Below are 26,818 nucleotides of genomic sequence, written 5' to 3'. Positions count from 1 at the left end.
CCTTCACGTTTGGTGTGACTGCAGCTGTCTGCTTTCCACAGCTGCTTTTATAAAGGCATACACATGTCTTCACTGTGTTTTAACTTCATTAAACTGCCTGAAACGACAAGAGGCTGTTTCAGCACTGAGACGTCCAGTTACCAGGTTGCTTTTGGCCAACTCATTTTTTTAATTTTTTTTTTAGCAAAAGTAGCATCTAATATTTCATTCTTAAAACAAATTGCAGTGCGAACAATGTTGTCTGACATCAATTACTATTCTTTGTGATCATGTATGAGCTAAGACAGTCTGTGATTATTCAATGTTTAGCAACAACATACACTGTAACGTTGTTGTTGTTTTTTTGTCAGATAAAACAAAAAATGTCTCAAACCAAAGCAGCTAAAAATGAAAAAGAAATAATTAATATTATCTTCCACTTATACTGAGTAATTATTTTTAACTAAAATCAGTCCTGGTCATAACTATTCATTAATTTGATATAAATTAATTCCTAACCCTTCAAATAACAGTTTTGAATTTGAATTAATTACTAAATCCTAGGTGGTAATATAAAATGTTTCACTGTCTGGTAACAATATTTATTTTGAAGCTTTGTTCTGTGTCGTATTAGATTAAAGAATATCACCTGTTAATGTTTGTAAAAATGTCCATTATTACTGTTTTTATTAGTCGTATTACACTTAATAATAATTTCTAGCCTTAAAACTAATGTTTACCTCATTTCATAAGCCATTCTGGGCTGCTCTACTGGATGCATTTAAGATTCCTAACAGAAAAATAAAACTACTTTATTTTTGGAAAATGTATTTAACAGAATTGTCTCATAGCTTTGAATTCAGATGTGAAGTGATGTCAATAAAAAAACAACATGATATTATAATATTCTCATGGTTATTAAAACAACTTATTTCAGTTCAACCCTTTCTGTTTGCATCCTTGTTGGACAGTGAATAATGCACAGAAACAAGTCTTTATCTGATGCAACTAAAGAGATGGGTTTCTTTCAGATTGTTTTAATAGTAGGGGCTTCTCTTAACAGTATGTATCAATATGCAAACGGGAGATCGGCATTAATGATTTCGTTAAAAACAGCTCATTTCGGACACGTGGGCCATTACATTGTAGTTAATAACAGTTATTAACTGGTTAACACGGGCTCCCTAGCACAGTTCTGCGTTCTTCACCGTTAACAGTTTGTGGTTTTCAATTCAGTTACAATATGATGCATTCAAGCTCAAAAAAGTAAAACTATTGGGCGAAGTTATCCTGATGTGATCAAAGTTGATCTTGTTTTTGCAAGATACTTGAATAAATACAATTGTTTGCTGTTTTCACAGTAATATAAACAGATATAAGAAAATAATTATGACCCGTTTAACTTCCTAACACGAGCTCTAAGCAAATTATCGTTCAAACTACAAATGCTCCAAGAAAATGTCTGAACACAGAAATGTTCTAATAAATACACAATACATTTTCCTTTGCTCTCAGGCAAGTAAAAGATCTCATTGTGCCTGAAAAGGCTTATTGTCGAGCCCTGCACTTCAAAAGACTAGTACATAAAGACTAATCATTCCTACTAAAAAATATGACATTTTGTTTTCTTCCCCCTAGGCAGCTGAACAAATAATGAACCTTCCACAATGAGAGCAATGAGAGCATGCAATAACATTTTTGCACTCTGTTTTTCTTTGTGCAGGGTCGGGAAAAACATGAAACGTTCATCGTACTCAAATACGACATCATTGAAGCTGAGCTTTCGAGACCAACAGAAGGAATACATCCTGACTGTCCAGGCGTCCTACAACCAGACCCTGTCTCCAGAATCCAACAAAGTCATCTTCTCCCCTTTTGTTAACAGTAAGTCAACATGGCCGTCTTTTGAGTTGCAGGCTTGTTGCCTTGGAAGAATTATCGATAAGATCCAATGTTATTGATTCTATTCTATTAGGGAGGTAGATTGGAGGAATTTTGAGCTAAGCTGTTAACTAAGGCTGAAATTATCAGTCAATAAAGTAGTTTCCATCCACGTAAAAAAAATAATAACAATACTGAAAATTTGCAAAAAGGCTTTTTAATCTTGGCTGAGAGAAACCACCATACCAAATGAATCATGATGCGTGCGACTTAAACGAAGAGACAAAAAGTATCTAAAGACAAAAACATCCATCATGTTTTCCAAATGATTTTGTTCATGGTAGAAAACCTTCGTATGAGTTTTGACAGGTGCTCTCTTAATGACGTAATATCTCAACTATAAGATGGCTTGTCATTAATTAATCATGTGGTAACCTGTGTTATCATGTAATGCCCTCAGCCGGTCATAACATGTCTAATACTTTGGTGATGAACCAAACATGATGAACATTATTCCTGCTAAATATTACATTGACATTGTTAGCACGGGAGCATGCTGAATGCATGCAGACAATAAACGAGGGCATCTGAAAAGGAAATGCAAGCTCAGAGTTGTGAGGTTTGTATAGCAATATCTGTCTGTTGGTTGGTTGATCAGCCCACAAAAATTCAACTTTATTGTCATTGCACAATGTACAAGTACTGTGACGAGTCGAAATGTAGTTTGCATCTGTCCAGAATGCAAAAGAAGCAATTAAGGTGCAGTGTGGTGGATAATATGATATAGACAGTATAAACATTATGGACAGTATAAACAGGTATTTACATTCTATATATTTACATTCTCTCTCTGAAGCTGACTCAAATTTAATACAGATGTGTTGATATTTTCTAGAGCATTGGTCAAAATATTGTCTGAAAGTGGAAAAAAAACAATAAAAATGCTAACGCAGCAGAGTGAACCAAAGATATGCCATACACTTGGTACATGACATCCACTCTGACACCCTTTTTTTGAACTTTGATTAAAAAAGAATGTGCTTTTGCTTTCTTTTTTTTCTAACAAGCCATCATAGGTCCTCCAAAAGTCTCTCTGGCTGGATGTGGCAGCTGCATCCAGATCAACATGTCACTCCCTGAAGCTGACCGGAGCTCAGGAATCAAAGATATCAAGAAATTCTACCCCGGCTCTCACTTCAGGGTTAATTGGCGTATAGGACATACAGGAGCAGTGGTAAGACTGTACTGTGTATGATTACTATGTTATCATGAAGTCTAACATTTACTTTAATTCCTCTTAACAAGTAATATAGAAACAACCAGTTAAACAAAAATGTTCTAATGGAGAGCTTCTATGGAGGGCGTCACATTGGTTGAGTTAAACCTTAGCAGACGGTAGCAAGGAATTATATCAAATTGAATATTATATACTACTGGACAAACTTCTAAATTTGATTTACTTCAATATCACATCATATTTTGTTTATTGCTTTTCATTGTATTACTTCTCAGTGTATTTGCTCTCCTAAATACTGCACATATTATCTGAACCCTAACTTACTAGACCTTTTTCACAGCTCACCTTTTCGACTTGTCAAAGCAGGAAAAGCACAAGTGTAATCAAAAAAAAGTCCACATGGTCCCATTCCATTTAGTGTCCCAGTAAACAATGTCTGAGCATAAACAAATGGTAAATGGACTCTACTTTTTTAGATCTTTACTAGTCTTCTGACCACTCAACGTGCTTTAACACTACTTGTCACCATTAACCCATTCACACCCAATTCTTTGATTTGAAGGATAACTGTCCTCTACCTCTGAGCCAGTTGGCCCACAAGTTTGAAAGCTGTCCTTTATGTCTTCAAAGTGCAGCTGTATTTGCTCCTCTACAGACGGGACCAAAGCCTGATAAAGAGGCCGTGGGGCACCAGATATACATACACACACGGTGACAGTACCAGAGAGAGACAATACCAATACCCGGTACAGGCTCACCAAAATGGAATGCAGCAATCCCTGATCTTTCACTATTATTTGTGCCTGTGTTGTTTCTGCTTTGACAAGTCTTTCTGCCCTGAAAAGGAACAGTTGTATATCCATATGACTTATTCCTCTGCCCTTTGAGGTTTAACTACGATCATTTTTGCTTCCTGAGTACCTCTGCCTCAGACAAAAACAACTAGAACTACAACTCCAGTCTCCTCTTTGGAGTGGAAATGGTGCTATCTGCGACCTCGGCACTCTGTACGTTACTCAGTGATTCGGTCACGTAGAATTCCCTGTGCAAATATTGAGGAAAAAGTAAGAACTTTACTTTACCTGATGTCCAGCAGTGGCTTATAAAGACTGCTAAGAAAGATAAAATGGCTGCCCAGGGTGAAACCATGCTCTAAACCCAATACAGTGACCGAATCACGTGGTAGGTGATTGTACAGAGTGCTGGGGTCATGGAGGCGCCTCAAATGGAAATCATTTAACTTATTTGTCCATATTTCATCTGCAGATGTCCGCCTTAACACCAAACAAGACGTATACTGTGAAAAACCTGCAGGTTGGCACGGAGTACTGTGTGCTGGTGCACACAAAGATTAATACCAACAGAAACACTAAGGCTTCCGCATGGAATTGCATCTTTACTAGCATTGTGGAACCACCCAAAGGTGAGCTGAACCTTCATATTTGTTTTTTCAAATAGAGAGGTGCAGCAGGAAGTGCAGTTAAATGCCCCAAGGGCAGTGCTGTTTTGGTCATTTTATGACCAGCGGTTCCTGATGCACCTACAATGCACCTGGATGCATGGTGAGATCAGAAATAATGTATTATCATACAGGACAGTTGAGCATGTTTGGGGCTGTTGCTTTCGACATGCTCCAGCAAAGTAAATAGCCAGCACGAAGTACTAACTGTGTGGATGTCTATAGACCCTGTTTTTTTAGGTGTAGTTGCTGCTCTTCTGATACTTATTGGTGTCCTGATGAGCTCCATGTTTCTCCTCTACTACACTGGATTCATTTGTAAACTGAAAACTCTGCCCAGAGTCCTTGATGTAAGAAACGTAAGTATTTGTGTCTGTCTTCATTTACATTTAAAACAAATTTACAATTTAAAAATGTAAAACTATTGTTTCAAACATTTGAAGATCTTAGATTCTCTCAACCGTGAGCCAGTGGCTCATTGCTAACATTTTCAGCATTATCATCATAACCGCCGCTTGAAAGCAGTGCACAGCTGCAGCCGTGAGCTAGCCATTAGGAAAGAATCACATGCACTAAAAGCATGCGACAAAGTAAGGAGAGGCTTGAGTAACAAAACACAATGGACCTTTTTCTAAAGGTGCAGTGTGTCTCATCTAGTGGCATCTGGTAGTGCCGATTGCAACCAAGTCAATACCCCTCTGGTCATAATCTCCTTCCAGTCTACGGTGGCCTTCAGCTGATGTAAAAACACACAAACTCTCCCTTAAGCCAGTGTTTGCTTTGTCTGGTTTCTGTCGAAACACAACGATGCAACATAGTGAATTCTGTGGAAGAGGACCCGCCCCCTATATCGATATATAAGGGCTCCTTCTAAAATAACAAAAATAACCATAGTTGTATTTGTTTCAGGTTATTACATACAAATGAAACCATAACTACAAATATTATATTATTCACTGTCTCACTGTCATATTCCCCAACTTCTCCTCCCTCCTCTGTCTCTTTGTTCCCTCTTTTCCAATCTCAAAGGTTCTTAGCCATTGCTCCACCCTAACACTAGAGAGAACAATCCCTGACAAGATCTCCATTGGCGCAAACACAGAGAAATCAAAGAGGCACAACAATCCTCAAGCTCCACACAGCGCCACCAGAGGCAGTGACTCATATGATGAGGATGAAGAGGATGAAGGGGGAAATGACTACGTGGACAGAGATGCAGAGCTATCCGCTGGGGAAAGTTCCTGCCAGGACTCTGTTGATGTGTCAGGGAACAGCAAGTTGTCAGGGGTCTCCGGGACACATGGGGGGCTCGATCAAAACGGGGCCAAAGCTGAAGGAACAGAGGTTTCTTTCATGGCCGAGGGTCCAGTCACAGGTATGGTGAAGGAGGATGAAAAAGAGGAGGAGCATGATAAAGAGAAGGAGGATGATAAAAAGGAGGAGGAGGTGTCATGTGAGAGCTTTGGCAATATCAATCTGTTCTCAGTCACCCTCGCTGCACTTGCTGTATGTGAGGAACAAGGAGAAGAGCAGAATAGTGGAGAATATCACTCATACTTTGTGAAACTGTCCGATCTGGAGCCTCTACTGCCCACAAGGTCACACCAGACTCTGAATCACAGAAACTCGTTAACAGAGTCAGATGATCGGACAACTGTGGCATTAATTTTATCTCCACAAGAAGACTTTACTGAGGATGGGTATGAAGCCAGACGTATCGCCACTTTGTCTGGCTGCATCAGTACCTGTGATGGAGAAACGGAGGAGGAAGAGGAGTAGGAGGAGGAGGAGGTGGAATTTTCTGGATATATGAGACATTATATGTTCCTCTGATGCGTTTTTCTGTGTATAAGAAGTATCTGAAATATTTAAATTCAGTTCAGTTGTTTTACCTAAACCAGTAAACAAACCATTGACTGCAATGTTTTTGGTTATTAATTCAGTTTTCAATTCAATTCAGTTTATTTTGTATAGCCCACAATAACAAATACAAGATTTGCATTGGACGGCTTTACAATCTGTACACATAACATTCCTGTCCCAGGACCTCACATCGGATAAGGAAAAACTCCCCCAAATAAAGATAGTAAAAACCCTTTCATAGGAAAAAGGGGAAGAAACCTGAGGGAGAGCAACAGAGGAGGATCCCTCTCCCAGGATGGACAGAAGCAATAGATGTCATTGTAAAAATTAAAAAAAAGTTAAATAACCAACACATTAAATGATGCAGGCACTTGCAAATGACACGATAGTACAAAATGTAAACCATACTTTTGGTGTCTTTAGCTACTTGAATATTTTTTAGTTACAAGAGGGATTTAAATTATATCTTCTGCTGTCGTGTTCCACACACACCTCCCTTGGCGTTAAAAGTGATGGATGGATGTCATGTTATTGATTGAAATTGGTCTATGTAAGCACACTTTTATCATTGGTTTTACTGGAAGAAAAGATGATTGGATTTTGAAATAAAATACCAATTTATTTTTATTTTTGCACAAAATTAAAAAAAAATCATTTTATCTTTTTTTTAATTAATGAATATACAACCTGTAAGCCTGAAAGTCAATATGAACTATCTAACATTTCAACAACAAAAAACACTCCATGAATGACGAGCTGAACGAGGTCTACTGTCGCTTTAAAAAGGAATGGAGCAGTCCTGACGCCATCTCCCACACCTCCATCAACCAGCCCCAGACCATCAGCCCCTACACCACCACCCCATCAGGTGCTCACACCTCTGTGTGAGCCCTCTCACGCCACGCAAAACATTGCCTTGCCGTCGGAGGTCGGCTAATCTACAGAGCCCTTGCACATCTCTCCATTTCGCATATTTAAATACACTTGCCACGTTATTATTATACTCATCTCTCTCTCTCTCTCTCTCTCTCTCTCTCTCTCTCTCTCTCTCTCTCTCTCTCTCTCTCTCTCTCTCTCTCTCTCTCTCTCTCGCAAACACATAAGACTCACCTGCACTTTATTTTAACTATAATTTTATATTAAATAAATATATTAAATTGTGAATATGTATACTCCCATTTATTGCACTCCGTTTATTGTGAAATGTTAAATGTTATGCACCTCCCGCCAGGACAAATTCCTTGTATGTGAAAACATACATGGCAATGAATTATTCTGATTCTGATGCTACTGCACTTGCTAACTTGGATGGCATATATTCCTGATATCTATGAAAAGTGTACCCTGTGTTCGACCATTGACAGCTGGGATAGGCTTCAGCGACCCTAAAACAGGATATGCGGTTTGGACAATAACTCTATGAATTGCGGATATTTCTTTTTGGCACAGTCTGCAGAAATTACTCAAAGAAAGTGCTCCTAAAGGAATTTGACAGTGGGACAGCTCTAAACCCAGATATTGTCTGTTGGGGGATATTGGGATTGACCCAGGGCACAGGTGATTCCCTGAAAATACAATTCAACGATTTAAAATTTGCTTCACAGCCCAGCAGTCTTACTAGTGGCTTGGATAAGACTATTTGGTAAGTTTAAAAAAAAAAAAAAAAGGTTTACAGAAAGAAGAAAACTATTACGCTGAACGTAACGTTACTCGCATCCCACCTACTTCAACGAAATCACATGATTTCTTTTCATCAACTCCGTCAGATGTTGCGTTCAAGTTAATCGGACAAATTTATACCAGCGAGTCTATCCAACGTAAAAGGCCCTAAAGGGCGCAAAATACAATTGTACGAGTGTTTTCTGTGTAACCCCTAATCGAGAAAAACAAGAATGTGCGGTCTCTGGAGTAACTAGTCAATTTGCTGGAAGCATGCATAGCGCCGTCAAAAACACTCAAGTTATCTGAAGTTCTTTAAAGGCACCAAGAGCAGCTTGCACTGTCTATTACTCCATGAGCTCCAGTATACAGTCTGTGTGTGTGACATCTATAGATGGGCTTCCGCCAGGGACATTGGTGGATAAACATTGACAAGAATCTCAGAACAGGTTGCTGTAATTTTAAATATACCATTGAATGTCATGAACTGTGTGTAGCTTTGTTGACCTATTGTAAAAGCTTTGACTTGCTAGTTAGTAGACATGCTAGTCCGTTAGCTAGCACGAGACGAGACTTGTTTTTACCGTTGACTCGGATAGCGTTTGTAGAGTATCTGGGTCATTTTGAACGTGTTTTTGAATGGAATTAAGTCACTGGGCGTTAAACTGGGCGTTGGTTTATCTAAAAGCCACACATGCAAAGCGAAAGTGTTTTGAAACTCACTGTGGTCGCAATGTGCAAGTTAACGGGCATGATAAAAATAACAGGTACAAATCGAGAGTGTTTATTTGCATTGAACATAACCGTCAGACATGTTACATTAAACATTGTTTTTGTCTAAAGCGAGTTGTAATTATTATTTGTGGCACTCTGTATAGCATGCATAGGTCGCAGTAATGATTAAATATGTGTCCTAGCAGATGGCGGTGGTAATATGAAAAGCGAAAGCAGCAGCAGAGTCCCGAGAGGCTCGGCTGCGGCTTGAGGGTCTGATGGAGGTGACGCAGAGACTGAAGCAGAGACGGTGTGGCTGTCATGACTGCTCTCGTGTGGATGCTCGCATGGCTGCCTCATGTCCTGTCAGGTGAGCATCCAGTCCGGTGCAGTCTCATAACCTGGAAACAAGTTTACACCAATCAGTGCACTTCATCTGAAACCAAAACATTTAGCATTGGTCGAGATTGCACTTTTATTTAGAAAATCATGACTACAAAATATAAAAAAGGTTAAGTTATTCAGCTCTTTTTTTAATGTTTTTCCGCGAAGCATTTATAAAACATGGGGCTTTTTATTTAAACAAAGTAGAACATTTGGGTTAAAGATTAATATGGAGTTTTTTCACATAAAAACATGTATGTCAAGCCCTATTCTATAACATAATACCCTACTGCTTCAGCAGTGCACTCCAATAACATTGTCAACACACTGTACAGAACCAGAGATGTCATCATTTTTGATTCCATGGAATCTTCTTTGGATTCTTTTCAAAATCATTGTCTACATTACCCATAATGCATTGTAGGCACATCTGTGTCACATTTTCTGCAGCTCCCTCTAGAGCCACAAAAGGCTTTTTACGTTTTCAGATGTGCAGTAGGCCTCCTCGGAACCTGCACAGACTTTGATGGGGTGATTTTACTTCAATAGTAACCAATCTCAGAATGACAATTCAATTCAGTTTGTTTTGTGTAGCCTAAAATCACAAATACAAGATTTGTCTCTATGGGGCTTTACAATCTGTGACACTCGGGCTCAGCACGAAAGTGCTTACAATGAAATCCTGGGTTTGCCTCCAGACAAACACTTGAAAAACAAGTTTGACTAAGGTGCATCTCAAATAATAAACACATCTACTTGATGTCCTGTTTGTTTGTATTTCAGCCATGAATGAACTTCCGAAGCCGTTCAGTACTACCCTGAACTCAAGCCATTTCATTCACATGCTTAAATGGGAGCCTGGACCAAGCACACCCCCAGGAGCCTACTACCATGTCACAGTTACCACAGCAACGTAGGTTTCATCTGTGTTAATAGATTGTCGGTATAATAAGAGTGTTCCAAGGATTCTCTATAAAATTAAACAGTTGCACCCTTTTCTATGCAGGCACTTAACAGTCTTTCTGTCCATCTAGTGCTCCAAGCAACTCAGATAAATGTTTATTTCACAAACTATGATGTCATACAAACCATATGAATGGGATCCGATATTGGACGAATGTTTCGGATCCCAGAGTGTGAAGCTACAGCTGATTCTTCACCGTGCGTTTCACATTACATAATTGTAATATGAGAGCACTGGTAGGCCTTCACAGTGAAAATGAAAGTGCTGACTGTGATTTTTAATGCTGTCTGATGGCATTGACCCACTATAGTCTGCTTCTTTCCTTTCTCTCCGGACCTGTAGGGGAACTGCCTGGGTGCCAGTAGTTGGCTGCGAGCATGTCCAGCACCCACTGATCTGCAACCTCACAGAAGCCTTCTCTGACCCAACACTGGTCTACATTACCAAGATTCAAGAACTGCTGGAAGGAAAGGACTCACAGACAGTCATTCGCTCAGGATTCAAACCCATCGAAGACAGTAAGTGGAACAGTGTTGAAACTAAAATATGTAAAATGAAAGGCACAGATAATGGAGATGATGCCAAGAGATATCATATGCCCTTTCTTTTCTGTTGTAGCATAGAATAGCTTCTTCAGTTGTGTGTCTTTTTTTATACACACTTTGGGCTACACTGTTTCCCCTTGGTTTACAGTTTTGGGGGATCTCACGGAAATCTGCTTTTTGGCGAGACACCAAGAATCATTGAGTCGGCGTAACAGTGGCGGTTCGTGGTGTTGGTCACTAGGTCAGCTGTGATCGCAGCACGACAATAGATATAACTTTGTGATTGTGTTTAGGCCAGCAGAGAAAGCTTAGCTGGCCCTGACGGCCTGCCACTGGCATAACGTAATCATTTACCCGAAAGTACAGGCATTTCGCCATGTTAAGTTCTCAATAAAATTCTTGAAATAAAAAAATCAGCATTTCTTCTTGCTGATGCCACCTATACCGCCCCAGTTTGAGAAATACTGATTTAAAGGAAATGTACATTTATTTTAATGACAACCACAAAGTGTGCAGGTATTTTCACTGCAGTGTGTTTTTCGGGGCTTTTGGTAGAACATTTCCAGAGCAACTCGATATGCGAAGTCAGAAACGTCAGGCCAATTTTAAAAAGTGTCCTATTTAACCCCATATCTGTGTCCTCCAGCTCACCTGGACCTGCCGCTGCTGACTGTGACACCACATGGAGAAGATTTGTGTGTGGACCTACAGCCTCCCACACAGCACCTTAGGAAGATCTATGATTCGCTGAATTACAAACTCAGGATTAAGAGCAACGATGCAGACAAACCACAGGTACTGTACATTGACCAACACACTGTGTGATGTATGCAGTATATTATCTAACAAGTTTAAGCGGATATTCAAGATAGCACTGCTGTGTTGATGTGGGTGTGTTGTTACTGGTACAGATGGAAGATGTTGCCCAGAAAGTCCAGTTTGAGGAACACATGTATGGCTTTTAAAAGGCTTATCAAACACCAAATGATGCTAAACTAGAATAATTCACAAGAATAAATTAATAATCAATCTTCGAAGAAAAATGCCCCAAATCGTCTAAATTACATGCTCGGAAAAATAACTGTGAACTGAGTTAAAATCTGTGGAATTATTTTTGGATGCTTTAACAAAATCTAATAAAATCAGGCAGTGTCCTTTTTTAATTTCACCTAATTGGATATGAAAGCTGGATGCTTTCCTTTATCCACTCATTGTCTGATGAAATGTCCGTATTAAATGAAAGTGTGACATGAACAGATCAGTTTAGATTTGCTTGAGAATTGGTGTAAAATAATGTATTAACTGCAGCACCCTATTGCATATCTTACCACAGCTTCCTGTGTTTTAGTCCTATACATTTGTCTTATTGTACTAATCGAATGTCTGTTTGCGGTCTCTCTGTATGCAGTGGTTTAAGGACACCAAGTCTCTGAGAAGACAGATTTTAAAGAACATGGCCTCTGGCACACAGTACTGTGTGTCAGTCAGCTTCTCACAAGGTCTGTTTTCTCGGAAGTCCAACTACAGCGAACCTGTTTGTGCGTCTACCCCTGGCCACTATACTGCAGGTACAGGTCACTGTGTCTGTGTGAATGTTTCTCCCATTAGTTTTCAAAGTAACACATCATTTTAAAGACTTTTTTCACCAACAAAGATGGTTTCAAATCCCCTGGCTGAGTCTGCCTGTAGTCGGCTTGGGAGCTAAAGAGCCATTACATTAGGTGTGGGTGTGGGTGGGAGTCATTGTGGGTGTGCCCAATCAAGAGTTTGTGTCACCTGGTATGTTGTTTTTTCTTTCCTTTGAAGATGACTATTTCAGAGACAAAAAGAGTATAGATTCAGACACAACGTTTATTATTTTAAAGTTATTTTAATCTCCCAGATATCCTTCGTTTTGAATTTGCATGAATCACCCAAGCACATTTAAAACTTAACTGTCAATTTGGGCTCTAAATAGTGTTGGGCTGTCTGCAGTTGGCTCAGTGGCGGGATTGAATAGTTCTACACTGTGATTTGTTTGTCCATCGAATATTCACTGATCTAATACTACTAACCCTAAACTTACTTCTATTGTGATGTTTTAAAAATAGCTGCTAGTATTACCACACATGTTAAAATTGTATCTCTTTACAGGCATTTTTGTGCACAAACAGAATTTTTTTTTTTTTTTTTTAAATCTGCACTTTTTGATTCCAATTTGACTTCTAATTAATTTTACCAATGAATGGGGATTCCTTCTATTCATATTCAACTGTTGCGAAGAGGGATCTCCATGCCTTTAAATTGTCAGTCTGTGCTCACCGTTGTACAGCGGTTTGTACAAAACACAACTTTTTTTACAAACCCTTTCATACAAAATAGCATTTGTGAGGAGGACTTTCTACAACCTAAAAGCATGACAAATACATGCTCCAACTTGGAGGCTTTTCATTATAATATTTTTTTCATTATAGACTGACGAGAAAATGATCCCATCTTTCAAACACAACTTGCTTGCTTATTTAAAAGGATAAGTTAACATTGCTTTTGTTTCACAAACAAAGAATGAAATTGGAAAGATTTCATGAAAAAATAATTCATGGGACTATTTACAAGCACTGTACGACTTTAATTAAATAGATACGGTTGATTTGCGGATTCTGAAAGCTGTTTTCAAAACAATACAATGTGCATATTTTCTGTTAATAGACCACCATCTGTCACGCGTTTTGTACGCCACAAAATTCAACACAGTATTCTGGCTATTTAGGAAATGTCCTGTATTATCGTAAAATGCAGAAGAAAAAAAATATAGCAATCTTAGTTTTTTACAATATGGTGCAGTTCTCCCTGCAACATATAAAACATGGAAACCGTATCCCCACCAACACTCTTACTGATGATGATGATGATGATGCAGCTTGCTCTGTTTCACGTGCCTCTGTGTTTAATATGTACCTCTATCCCGCTCTGCAGACCCATTGATATCAACCATGTTGTGTTTGTTGGTGATGTCTGCTGTGGTCGTTGCGGCCCTGCTGGTCTATACTGGTTTCACTTGTCTGAGGGAACATCTGCCATTGGTCTTGGTAAGTAATGAGTGTGTTAAAATCAGTAGTTGGTGATGCAATTACCTTGCTGTTCTTGGAAGGTGAGCAGACTACCCCCTTTAACTTGATAAGTTAATTCATTTGTGTTTTAAATGTGTTTAAAAATCTTTTTTATTCAACATTTAAAAAAAAAAATTAGCAAACAGTCTTTACTCATAACAACAATAATAATAATATATAATACTCCAAGTACGCTTAGGTCTTCAATAAGCAGTGACTTTAAAGAAGTCCACTGAATGCAGATGTATTAACAGGAAGTCTCGAAGTAATCAACAAGCACGAAAAATGTAACATAAACCGTATCCCCCATCTTTTTTGAGTCATAACCATAATCGCCGGTCAGTCAGTAGAGTGGGCAATTGTGGCTCAGTGGTAGAGAGGCTCATCCTTCGATCAGAGGATTGGCGGTTCCATCCTGCGCTCGGCTAGTCCATGTGTCCTTTGGCAAGACACTTATCCTGAACTGATGCCTATGGTGTAGCTACGGGCAGCATGCTGATAATAAATGTAAATGGTTCTTACTTGTATTGTGCTTTTCTAGCCTTCCGACCTCGGAAAGCGCTTCAACTTACGTCATCATTCAACAGGAGCTAAGGTGCCACCTGCCCACTAACTAAGCTTTAGTCTTCTTCTAGTAGCCTGTAGACTAGTTCCTTGAGCTTTTCAGGGCATGTCACAACCTTTTGGTGTAGCTAGTCACTTCAAATTCCACAAACAAAATGTCGAGAAGTGACAAATTTTATATTGCCCATACAACTTTGCAAATATCACTTTCCATATAAACCTTACATGTTGTTTGAAATAAACTCATTTTGATCTGTTTTTTTTTTTTTTTTGGAGATGGTGTTACTATTTAGGTAATATTAAAGTGCATTAAAACCAACGTAGTTGTTGTGCTACAATTGTAGTAATCAAGATGTCCTTGACATGATCCACTTTGCCTTTTCTTTTATTAAAATGCTTTTATTTATGGTTTGACTTTTTCTGAGTAAAGTAAGAGGAAAGAATTGCAAACGGAAACATTCTTCAGCAAAACACTTCCTGCACATCACCCGCGTGAAGTGCTGCATTGTTGTGGTTGTTTGTGGTGGAGAAAGAAAAGGCACAAGAGCAGATGCAGGTAAACCTCACTGTTGTGCAACAGGATGGTTGATGTACTGAGACGCTAAGACTAAACTGCCAGTGGTTAGACACGTTGGATGTTGGACGGTCAAAAAAATGCTTTGCAAAGTAAATGTGAGTCAAAATATACAATGAGGAAGTGAAATACTCAATATATGACTTATGAATGTTATTTTATTTTTTCTCATTTTATTTTTTGGTTCCCGGTTTCATTAGTCACTGCACTTTAATCAATACAAAATAGACAGTTATTTAGGTTATGGCTATGTTGATTTCATGGAATAGAATAATGAGTTATCCTTAAATTATGGAGGAGTCAACAACATTTAAACTATAGCTGCTAGATTGTAATTCCAAATATATATATATTTTTTAAGGTTTTACTTTTGCATTGATACTTGAACTACTGTTAATTACACAAATCTATTTGATTTGATATAACTTTAGGTTTCCAACACCTTCCTCATTCCTAAAAACAAATTGTTTTTATATAAATATTTGAAGTTTTGTAACATTTCTGACCGTGATGGAAATACTTGCCCAGGTCTGTCAATCATTCTATCACAGACATGATCTTATTATGTTATGATTTTTAGCAATATATTTATTGTTGTCTGAACACCAAAGAAAAGAATGGTTTAGCTGTTCATTGTGAAATATGACGAAGGTATTTTTTTGTTAAACTAAATGGAACATGGACCGCCCTCAACAAAGTGATGTCACTGGACATCATCTGTTGGCCTTCATAAGGCATTTGAAACAGTAACTTATTAAAAATTATTCTGTGACTTCTAATGTTATCCTTAAATATCAAAAAGCCCCCATGCAGGGGATATTGCATCATCACAGGCAAATATTCCTGTACAATTACTCTCCTAAACATAAGTGATTTACCTACAGTCTGTGAACATTTTATGTGTCTCTTATATGAAGATGAAACAGTCATTTTGTTCTCTGACTCAAGTATTGTTATGATAACCATGAAACTCTCTGCTGACTTTTAAATTCCATATTTTACTGGTTTTTACTGATTCCAAATCCTGTGAAAAGGACTCTCCCATTGAGACTTTCTAAAGTGAGATTATTATTCAATCGGTAGTCACCGATATATTTTGAAACTTTCAATTCATATCAGTCAATGCCTTTTGTTTTATTACAGCACACTGAGATGTTGAAGCGTTATGGATGTGGGCGTTGGATACGGTTAACCTTTTATTTGTGGTATTTTTCTCATGCGAGGGGGATTTGAACATGCTTTTTTTGTAAATTGAGATGCCATTTCATGTTTTTGTATAATTACTTTAAGTCCACCAGAGTGACAGCGAGATATTGGGTGGTTTCCCCGCACACACGTTCAAGCAATAAGTGAAATGTGAAATAAGGAGAGAGTATGTGAAACTATTGGTTGCTCACCAACAGTTTTTTCCAGAACTTTGTAGCAGCCAGAACTTCTTTGATATGATTCAGCAACATTTCCACATGTTGCTTTATGCCACAGAAGAGATACATCGTCCTTTTTGTCAAATGTCAGAACACACGCATACTTATGTGAACAACAGTCTGATGAATTGAGGTCTGGCTTGGGTAACGGCTGAGCATCCATTCTTCAGAAATGTCATCGTGAGGGTCGGCAGCTGTTCCAGTTGTGATGCTTCCAGAGTTTGAGTGTAATCGTATAAAGATAAACCAACATTTAGTGAAAACGGTTTTCTAAACTTGAAACAATTTGTGCTTGATCAGTCAATTAATCAACATTTTAGGTAGGTAGGTAGGTACGAACGTAATGGTCATTGTTGAGTAAGTCATTTATTGAATAAAATAACTGAATTGAGACAGAATTAGCAACTGGAAAACATTGTTTGGTTCAGGGAAATTGTTAACATTTATCTTTATCTGTGTTCATTAAATTACAGATTAAACACTTTGAAAATGAATTGACAGATGACTCCATGCTGAAGTTAACCGTCCATAAATGGATCATTATAAGTAACCATGTTGAAACTAATTTCCATGGAAAGATAGAGCAACAGTTTTACAACTGTTCATTGTATGTTCAACTGTTGCTTTATATTATTGACAATTTGAATATTTACATTGTTATTCATTAAAGTTGTTAGGTTAGTCATACCGTGACATCCTCATACATATACGCATACATACGGTACAAAAACATAATTACACTTAAACGTACTGGTGCTGTTTTGTATTCATACATTACATCATCTGAATAAACAAACAAGAACTGATGATGTGTAGATGTATATGAGAGAGCTGCTTATCTGATAAGTCTATGGAATAATTGGTAGAATAGTCCATTACTAAAAGTGTTAATTGCTGCAGCCCTCGTCTCGTTCTCAGAGCTTGATGAGGAGCTCAGAGGGCTCAATGGTGTTGAAGGCTGAAACGGTGTACTGCATCCTCACATATGTGTTCCTCTAGTCCACATGGGAGCAGCCAGTTTGGAGGACTCGAGTGATGTCATCTGTAGGTCTGATGGCCTGTATGTGAAGTAAAGTGGATTAGGAAGTAAGGGGAGGTTACGGAGGTCCTGAATAACTGCTCAAAGCACTTCCTGTCCGTGGAAATGACTGACTGTGGATTAGCCATTCACCTCTGAGTTGACCTCTGTGTACTTGGTTGTAGTTTTACTATCCATGAATCCATTCAGCATGAGCAGAGCTTCCATTGTAGTCTTAAATGAAGCTTTAACCCCCAAAGTCCCAGTAAGCATATGCTATATGTAATCCTGTTCAGCCTTGTAGGCCAAACCAGTGAAAGAATCATTTCCAACAGGCCCGTATTAGCCATTTTTGATTTGTAGCAGCCAGAATATCTTTAACATGGTTAAGCTGCTCCGTCCCTTTACAAGCTGGACGTCCCTTCTCTGTGGAGTTTACATGTTCTCCCAGTTGCTGCATGTGTATTCTCCGGGTTCTTGTTCCTCTTCCTACGGTCCAAAGACACTGAACAGGATTAGCGGTTACATATAATATATGGAATATTGATCGTTTTCAGAAGAAATTGCTAATTTATTAATAAAGTTGTGTGTAGTTGGCCTTTTAGGATCAATACATCCCATTATTAAGGCTCAAAATAAAGAAAAATGTGTATCACAGCTTACCAGAGCAAATGAGCATGTGACTTTTATGAAATGTCACTGACTCTTTTGGCAACATAATTGTCAGTCAATTTTGAGTAGATTTCTGTTGTATGAAAAGACCGGGGAGAGGGTCCCCAACTGTTGGGTATCTGCTTTTTAAAAACAATCTGGTTGCACTGCTGTTTTAACTTGGTTTTAACATTGATACATGCCTTCTCTCTTTCTTTGTGTTTTCTCTCTCTCTCACTCTGTTAGACATCTATCCATCACTTGGAGGAGGTTCGAGTCATCCCATCCTGCAACACGTCCATGTCATCGCTCTTGAATGTTGAATCAACTCCGCCCTCTTCAGGCGAAAAGAAGAGCAACCACACATCTGATGAGAGCGATGGGGAGAGTGTAACTGAGAGCACTGGTGTGAGAAGAGGAGTCGGTTATGAATTGCAATCATCTTCATCATCTATGTCAGCTCCTTTATCCCCAAAGCCTGAACCCTTGATTTCAAGATACGCACATTCTAATGCTGGACTGGACGAAGCACAGGGCACACACACAGCCGCCCCCTCTGATTCTTTACCTATGTCAGACACAGTAAGTGGGACTGAAGGACCGATCCCTCCAAGTGAGGAGGAGGGGACGGTGGTGGAAGAAGGTGGCAACCAGGATGTGGATCTCCACACGTTATCCTTTGGCGGGCTTGGGGAGGAAGAGCAAAAGGGGTTGGTAGGGAAATCACCTTTTGACTTGGGGAAGATGGAGCCAGAGTCGTCTTCTGCTTCAGAGGCCTCACAAACTAGAGACTACAAGGAAGTTGTTACAGGAACTGTTTCCTGCTTTGTGAATGAAAAGGAGGAGGAGGAAGAGGAGGAAGAGCACTTTGGATATATGAGGCATCCACTTGTAACGGCTTCTTCCATGCCATAAACACATCTGTACAACACGTACAAACTAATTATGGAAATCTTGAGGTTTTCCAGTTCTTTTTTAAACATTTTTATGTGTTAAAAAAAAACAATGTTACAAAGACACACTGAAACTTATGTAGCAGTGTTGGTCTTGAGTCATTCTCATCAGTCTAAACACTGAGAACTGTTATTCTGATGAATAATTGTCATTACAGGACCTACTCCAACAACTGACAGATGTTTGATCAGTTGTGTTACAGCGAGCCTCATACGTGAACCACTTTAGGAGAACTTGTTGCATGAATCAATTTGTTCTCATATTCTTTGGCACGAATCAGATCAGATGGTGTATCTGTAGTGGCCCTTTGTTCTGCCTTCATTTCAGCTGATTTATTTTCACTTTTAGCGACAAAAAACACACATTTCTGAGGTGAAACAGTGTTGCATCACCTGCTCTGTCTGCTAATCACTGCAACTGTTTCATCCCCTCGAGTGCCATGAACCACTTGTATTTAGAAAGATGCTTCTTGTCGGCAATGTTATGTTCAAATGTTCAGAGTCACTTCTACATGTGTGTTTCAGACTAGAAGCTCACAGTACAGAAGTCTGACTTCAACACTGAGCCTCACATGATAAACCCTGTGGACAGGTGGCATTCATGGAGTTAAAACAAACTATTAATGACTAGTCAATGCTGTTACAATAGTCTTTTCTTTTTAACCAACAGCAGCCCAAACACCTCGGCCTGTTGGATGATGCTGGTTGTGAGACATTTCAGAGAAAGTCCTAAGGTAGACTTCCTTAGAGACAGGGCAGGTCAACCTGACAACATGTTGTCAGTTGTATTGTATTAAATAACGCTGATAAGCAGCCTCAGTGTCTTCAGGCATTGTCCTTCAACGTGCACTGAAAACTACATTTGTGAAACACGTTTGGGCAAAAAGGGGTCCATCTGATGAGTACTGTATTGCTTTTGAAAATGTTTTTTTTTATCATGTCTTTTTTAAATAATGTACTTTCTTCCGCTCTGATGACATTGGCTGTTTAAGCAAAATCTGTTTTAATAATGATATACATTTTATTTTTTTTAAATAATGGAAAAATAGCAATTGATCAGTAATCTAATGATTTGTAAAATGCAGCTCTACAGTACATAGAATCATACATACTGCTCATGTAAGTATTGTTTTGTGTATTCCTATACATGTGAATGACGGCTTGACTGTTGGCACAATTTAGTTTGTGAAACTCAGTTATTTAAGATGGTTTTCATCAGGATGATGGTAGGAATTATTATCTACCATTCAAACAATTAACATCCTGTGTTTACCAGGCAAGGAGTTGCAGTTATCTCCAGTATATGGTTACATACATGCTAGTCTATTTTTATTTTTGCCATATTTTCTTCATCATGATCAACATTGCATTATTTGAAGTGACACATTGTATCAGGATATTCATATTATACATGTATGATTGCAAATTACAGTATGTAACTATCACTTGAATCATTGTATTGTTATGCTCACTATAACATCTTGCCATTAATATACCTCTGTCAAACTTTTCTGAATACGCATTACTCAGTACACAGTGTTACATTTAATAAAGATACGTTTTAAATGGCAGTAAAAGTACACATTCTTAAAGCTGAATCTGTATGGAAAGTTACCAAATCATAGACAAAAAATGTCCTGTTTTTATATTTTATTTTTGTGTCTTTAAGGTGCTACTCAACACATTTCCCCTTGAAGATCAATAAAGTATATATGTATCTAACATGAGAACAAAAATAAAACTAAACCAGATCATAAACAAGTTGAGTTTCAGTCTTGTAACAGTTCACACAGTTCAATGCAATATTTGTAGGACGAAATGCACAAGGCGGGACTTCGTGGGAAATAGAAACTCAGCTGTTCACTTGTAACTACCCTCACGCTCCCTCCCATCCGTCTCTATGTTTGTGCTCGAACCCAAAAGTGAGCCTCGTCTTGTGCGAGACGCTTTACTCAGAGCCATAACAAAGTCCATGGAGAGACGATGGGAATGTGGATTCTGCTGCTTCTGCATTTACACCTTGGTAATGCCTTCTGGATTCAATGTGTGGCGGACGTAGGGGTTGACATGCAGAATGTGTGACATGAACGCATGTAGTCGTTGCACTGTTTGTTCTCCAGAGCTTAGGTGTGTGTGTGTAATTGCTTTGTACCTTTGGACTGAGATTTATGGTAAACGATGTGTAGATGTGTATATGAATGCTGTCAGGAGCAGTAAGTGCCTTGTTGCTCTGTTAAACTTTGTAGCAGCTCACACTGATGCGGAGCTGTGTCCAGGAAAGGTTTCTGTATGTGTGCAGCCTTTAGACTTAGTCATGTTTGATACAGTTAGAAATGATTTTTTTTTTTTTAAATATCTTGTTGAAAAATGTAAACCTTGTGTTGTTCTGTCCTCCTGTGCAGTGGCGTGTGTTTCTCTCCCTGCACCTTCCAATGTCTCCATTACCTCCTTCAACATGGAGCACACCCTCAGCTTCCTGCCCGGCCTCAAAACCCCTTCTGGCACCTGTTTCACTGTTCAGACCTTCCACCTCAGGTATTCAGTCGACAGGCAACAGGAAGCTTGGCTAGATGAGCCACAGTGAGGCAGCATGAGGACCGCTATTCATGACCCCCTGTTGTCACTTTACAGCTACTGAGACAAACATTTCTCTTCATCACAATGGCATTTGCTTCCAGGAACTTTAAATGGTCTGTCATTTTGTTATTTCTTCAAAGCTATGTAATAGATGGTTGTTATTAACATGCAGAACAAACCCACCACCTGTTGAGCGGTTTTCAACCAACATTTTCGAACATTCCAGATCAGCGCTTGAAACATTAGTATTACGTGCAATGAGTTGCTCGCTAATTACTGCAACATATAAGTGTTAAGTTGTTCACAAAAACAACTGCAGCTCTTACAGGAAATGCAGGTTAGTCTGCAATTTCTGGAGAGTTCCTGTCATTTAGATTTACACATATACACATATTGTAGAGTTTAAAAACTCTTATAAGTTTCCTTCCATGAACAAAATTAATTTTGAGAAGTTCTTTTTTTTAAGAAGGTGTGAACCATTTTCATGGCCCAGTTTCATCCAACACTTGCTGAGATATTCCCAGGTTGAGGGAAGACGTTGACCTGTTGGTGGCGCTGGATGAGCAGTCAGGGATTACCAGGTAACCCAATGGGACCATATGTCTGTACAAGATGTAATCCCAGTCCAGCCAGCAAGTTGTTGAGATACCTCAGCCTGGATCAAATAGGTGGACTGAACAAAAGACTGACATCCTGGATGGCAATAGCCGCTCATATTGATCATGGTCTGATATTATTGAATGATTATGACGCTCACCTCATGACCACTCTGCACAGGTTTCATTTTTATTTCCGAGGCACTTGTCAAACCCTGTGAGGAAGCAGTTTCTGAGAAGCAATACCACAACACGTGTGAGTTCCTAGTCAAAGCCCAGTGTGTTGTATCTCTCACATCTGTGAATGTGACCTGTTAGAGGAGTTGTTAGTTGTGTTTCCTCCTCCTCTCTGCATTGACCCTTCACCCTCATTCTTTAAGGATGACACATTGTTCTTGGTCTTGTCTTGGATTATCATCACTCTTTTTCCTCCCTCTGTATTTCCTTTCTCTTTGGAGGAAGAAAACGTGGAGACCAGTGGCTGCTTGTTTGAAGCTGACAGCCGGACAGACGTGTAACCTCACCAGAGCGTTCAAGGACCCGTTGAGCCACTACCGAGCCCGCGTCCAAGCCTCCACTCCCACCCAGACATCCAACTGGACTGTGTCACGCCAGTTCCAGCCTCTGTCAGACAGTGAGGCACACACCTCGATATTTAAGACTTCTAAGTGTTGCACACATTTCTCCAACTAAACATCTACAGTGTTTCTGAGTGCAAGGTAGACGATGGCAGTCGTTAATGGCAAACGTATAATCAGTGCATATAAACATGGAATATGTAGTGTACTTGTATTTCATCATCATTTTGGAAATTGTTCATTTCTCCTCGTAGCTGTGTTGGGACCTCCTGATGTGTCTGTGTCTGGCTGTGGAAACTGTCTGCTCCTGCAGCTCAGAGTTCCTGCAACAAACGGGCTCCAGCACCTAAAACAAATGTACAGACGAGTCGTCCTGGATGTGCGGAGGTCCAGGGACGGTGCGCAGGTACGTGTCAGGCTTGAAGCTGCATTCATCGATATCTCTTCATTCATAAACAATGTATACATTGTTGAGGAATTTATATTTTATACAAATGTTAGTAATAAATAAACAATTGTTTAATTCAGTTTAGAATTACACATTCGCCTCAGAGGGCTTTACTATCTGTACACATACGACATCCCTGTCCCGGGAACTCACATCGGAGCAGGAGAAAGTCGCTAAAAAAACTGAAAAATTCCTATAATGAGGCATGGACCATGACCCAGATGACCACGATCCATGAAGCAGAAAGAAGTAGAGAGGAGGGGCATCAGCAGGGCCCAGGAGGCAGGAGGAAGGAGGCAGGGCCCAGGAGACAGGAGCAAGGAAGGAGGCAGGGCCCAGGAGACAAGGCCCAGGAGACAAGGCCCAGGAGGCAGGAGGAAGGAAGGAGGCAGGGCCCAGGAGACAAGGCCCAGGAGGCAGGAGGAAGGAAGGAGACAGGGCCCAGGAGACAGGGCCCCAGGAGGCAGGAGGAAGGAAGGAAGCAGGGCCCAGGAGAGAGGGTCCAGGAGGCAGGAGGCACTGGGTGCATCCCAAGTCTCCTATTGTCATTTCCTTGATTGAACCAGAAGTTGCTCTGCTCCACCATATTGACGGCCGTCTCAAAGCTCTAATTTGTGTGTCTCCAAGCATCCGTCTCATACGGCTGTTCGAGGAAACTCCCATGCAGTCAGATGAAAAGATTGCGAAGGAATTCACTGTCACATCTGTAATCTTCTCAGGCCCCATTTCAGTTACAGTGTACTTTTACTTTACTTCTAGTTCATTGTAAAAAAAAACAAGCATGCACGTTACTAAAATCTAAAATTGGTGGAGCGAGTCTTCGACTACTTTTTACACATCTGTGAGCTGCTCTGCATTTCCTGTCTCAACACCTGCCGTGTTGCATTTTTCTCGAGTAAAATAGTACTCTGAAGAAGAAGCAACGTGCATCCCCTTTACATTAACTGCAACCATTTCCTTTGAATTACAAGAAACCGATACTTCTAACGCACACACAGGCTTGACTTGAACACACAGTTTACAAATGTATTGCTGGTTGTACAAAAGGATTTTAAAAAAAAAACAATTAAGATGATTTACAACTACAAAGGATTAACATATTAATTAGTGACAAACAATGAAGTTTGAAAAGAGGAAGAATACGGTAGATTATTAAAGTTCACACACATACCATAAAGATAATGTGTATGCCCTTCATCACCTGCTTTGTCTGTTGTGTTGCAGTTCAGTCTGAGTCTGCCGTACAAAGAGGAGAACAACATCACTTACCTGCAGACGGGTGTGGAGTACTGTGTGACCGTCTCTGTGAAATCCTTCTACAACTCCAACAGTGTCCCGAGTAAACCCGTCTGTGCCTTCACCAGCGCTCCTCGGGAAAGAAGCTCACGTACGACTTGTTTTACTGGAACACTCACAATGAGTACGCTTTTGTGCAGCTTGAATCTGTTTATTTGGGGGACGAAAGGCACACTTCTGCTCATAATCTCTCCACAGGACAGTCAGGACACAGTTAGGACCTTTCAATACAAAAGTGAGAGCAGTTTAACTCGATGTGCTCACGTCTGAATCAGAATGCAGCGACGACAACAAATCATTTTTTGTACAGTTTGTTGTTACGAGGACATGTTCACCTTACACATATATTCAAGTTTTAATGGCAAGCTTTTATTTTTTCAACAAGACACTTCTACCACCCTAAAGGTCAAAACAACAATTTGCAACAAGTTACAATATAAAGTGGGAAAAGTGCAAATACAAATTGGGCATATTTCTACAAATAGATACAACAGGAAAAATCATTTATCATCTATAAATATGTTTTTCTCTTGCATACATGGGCACTGAGTCTCTCTGCTTTATTCCTATTATTTTGTTATTCCGAGGCAAACTGGCTTTTACAAATGTAATATGAGATTTCCATGTCACTTTGTCTCTTGTGTATGAGCCTTATGAGTATTTGTTGCTGTCCTGCTGTTCCACAGTGTATCTGGTCATCAGCCTGCTGGGTGCGTTCTGTGCTCTGGGGTTTCTCCTCATCGGACTGGTTGTCTGCGCCAGCAAGCTGAGCATTATGTTACCAAGACAACCCGTGCAGAGAGCTCTGGTAATTCATCCAAATGTGTGTGCTGCTTTTCATCTTCGCCTTCAAAATACCTGCTGTGCACATAGAGGAAATGTGCCTCAGTTGTTCATATGATGATCACTTTGATTAGCTGGTTTCTGCTAAATTTGTTTATTTATTTTTATAAATACATCTTAAAACTGATAGTGATTCGTAGATTGTTAGTTACTCGATCAATATTAATTACTGACTATTTTAATAATCTATTACTTAAGTGATTGATCATGTACCATGCATGTGGCTCTGTGAGGCTGTACTTTGGGACAGTGGTGCTTTGAGCTAAAGGCTAACATGCTCATAAGGACAATGTTAACGGATGTTTCGCAGGTATAAATGTTTAACATCTCAGTTTAGCATGTTAGCATGCTAACGTTTTCAAATGACCATTATACATAAAGTGCAGATGAGGGTTCATCATTGGCTCATTGGTGTTGCAGGTATTAGTCTTAACCTATTGGAGATACTGACATTCTGGCCGATTGCGCAAGAGGAAAAGTCCGAGGATTACCGAAGTCGTTACAATTCATCCTGAGGGGAACAGGAATGTATGTAGCTCGTTTCATCGTCCAACATTTAGTCAAACATTTAACGGAAAAAACATGAATGCAACCCGCTTGCTGCTTGAGGACAGATTTTTTCCAGTTTTGACCAAAAGTGTTGGAACAACCACCGAATAGACCGACACTGCCACCCCTAAATCCATGCAGCGACAACATGTAAAACATGCAAAGTAGTTCCAGTTTCTCCAGTGTAAGGATGTTCTGTTTTTGTGTCTAATATTATTTAAAAAGTCAATATCTTTTGGTTTTGGACGGACAAAAGAATGACCTGGCATTGTAGCTCCTTCCTCAGTGTATGAATGGGTGTAAATGGGTGAATGATGATGAGTAGAGTTGAATCGCTTTGAGGGGTAGGAAGACTAGAAAAAATCTGTGCAAGTACAGTCCATTTACCATTTTCAAGACTTCCTCAGTAGGGACTAGTGGACTTTGGAAGACAGGAAGTCATGAAGTAGAGATGGACTATCACGGTCTTTCACTGCATTGTTGACATAAAAGGGAATAATACTAAAATAATTAGTGTAGTGTGTTTTCTTACTGTCTTTTTTTGAACTCACAAGTTGGCAATAGTTCAATGTCAAACAGGTAAATGTACAAAAGTAGACTGTATCAGGTTATTTGCTCGGAATTCTATCCAGATTTCAAATAATATCATTGAGTAGGTACAACTTTAAACCTCCCACTCAAGGACGTGCTTGTGAGCAAGTTTTATTTCTGTTGTTGTAGTTTAAGTGGAGCGTTGTCATCGGCATGTAAACAGGACTGTCTCTCTTATCTCCAGTCATACATCCTCCTCCAATGCCGGAATCGTGGAAGTGCAGACAAAGACCCATTGTAGACAAAGAGGGTTCTGCTGACTGTCTTCTGACGGCCAACAGGCTGCTTCAGCCACCGAGGAGATGCTCTGAGGGGGGAAAGAAGACTGTGGAATGGAAGGGAAATCTAATGTTTAAAATGGAAGCGTCTGGGGGGGGCGGGA

The 26,818-nt window shown here is 39.6% G+C and overlaps 2 protein-coding genes across 2 annotated transcripts in view; both read left to right on the top strand.

Moving 5' to 3' along the window:
• crfb1 (cytokine receptor family member b1) overlaps window positions 1-7,524 on the top strand; it is a 12,060-nt gene extending 4,536 nt beyond the window's left edge. Inside the window, exons 4-8 of the mRNA XM_068572600.1 lie at window positions 1,703-1,863; window positions 2,928-3,094; window positions 4,364-4,520; window positions 4,782-4,915; window positions 5,586-7,524. Of these exons, the coding sequence (XP_068428701.1) occupies window positions 1,703-1,863; window positions 2,928-3,094; window positions 4,364-4,520; window positions 4,782-4,915; window positions 5,586-6,335 (1,369 nt within the window). The 3' untranslated portion in view covers window positions 6,336-7,524. The remainder of the gene's footprint in view (window positions 1-1,702; window positions 1,864-2,927; window positions 3,095-4,363; window positions 4,521-4,781; window positions 4,916-5,585) is intronic.
• Window positions 7,525-8,430: 906 nt separating this feature from the next.
• On the top strand, window positions 8,431-26,714 carry crfb2 (cytokine receptor family member b2). The gene is made up of 16 exons (XM_068573010.1): window positions 8,431-8,527; window positions 8,999-9,162; window positions 9,960-10,089; window positions 10,483-10,658; window positions 11,332-11,480; window positions 12,094-12,253; window positions 13,641-13,753; window positions 18,252-18,913; window positions 19,484-19,497; window positions 20,886-20,981; window positions 21,361-21,493; window positions 22,590-22,765; window positions 22,964-23,115; window positions 24,382-24,544; window positions 25,140-25,261; window positions 26,621-26,714. The coding sequence occupies exons 2-16, from the start codon at window positions 9,114-9,116 to the stop codon at window positions 26,675-26,677; spliced, it is 2,352 nt and encodes a 783-aa protein (XP_068429111.1). The 5' UTR covers window positions 8,431-8,527; window positions 8,999-9,113; the 3' UTR covers window positions 26,678-26,714.
• The last annotated feature ends 104 nt before the right edge of the window (window positions 26,715-26,818 follow it).

The sequence above is a fragment of the Clinocottus analis genome, unplaced genomic scaffold (assembly GCF_023055335.1).
Source record: "Clinocottus analis isolate CAN_PGR_092001 unplaced genomic scaffold, fCliAna1.0.p SCAF_12, whole genome shotgun sequence".
In the NCBI taxonomy this organism is placed as follows: Eukaryota; Metazoa; Chordata; class Actinopteri; order Perciformes; family Cottidae; genus Clinocottus; species Clinocottus analis.
This window is presented reverse-complemented; position numbering and strand designations above follow the sequence as displayed.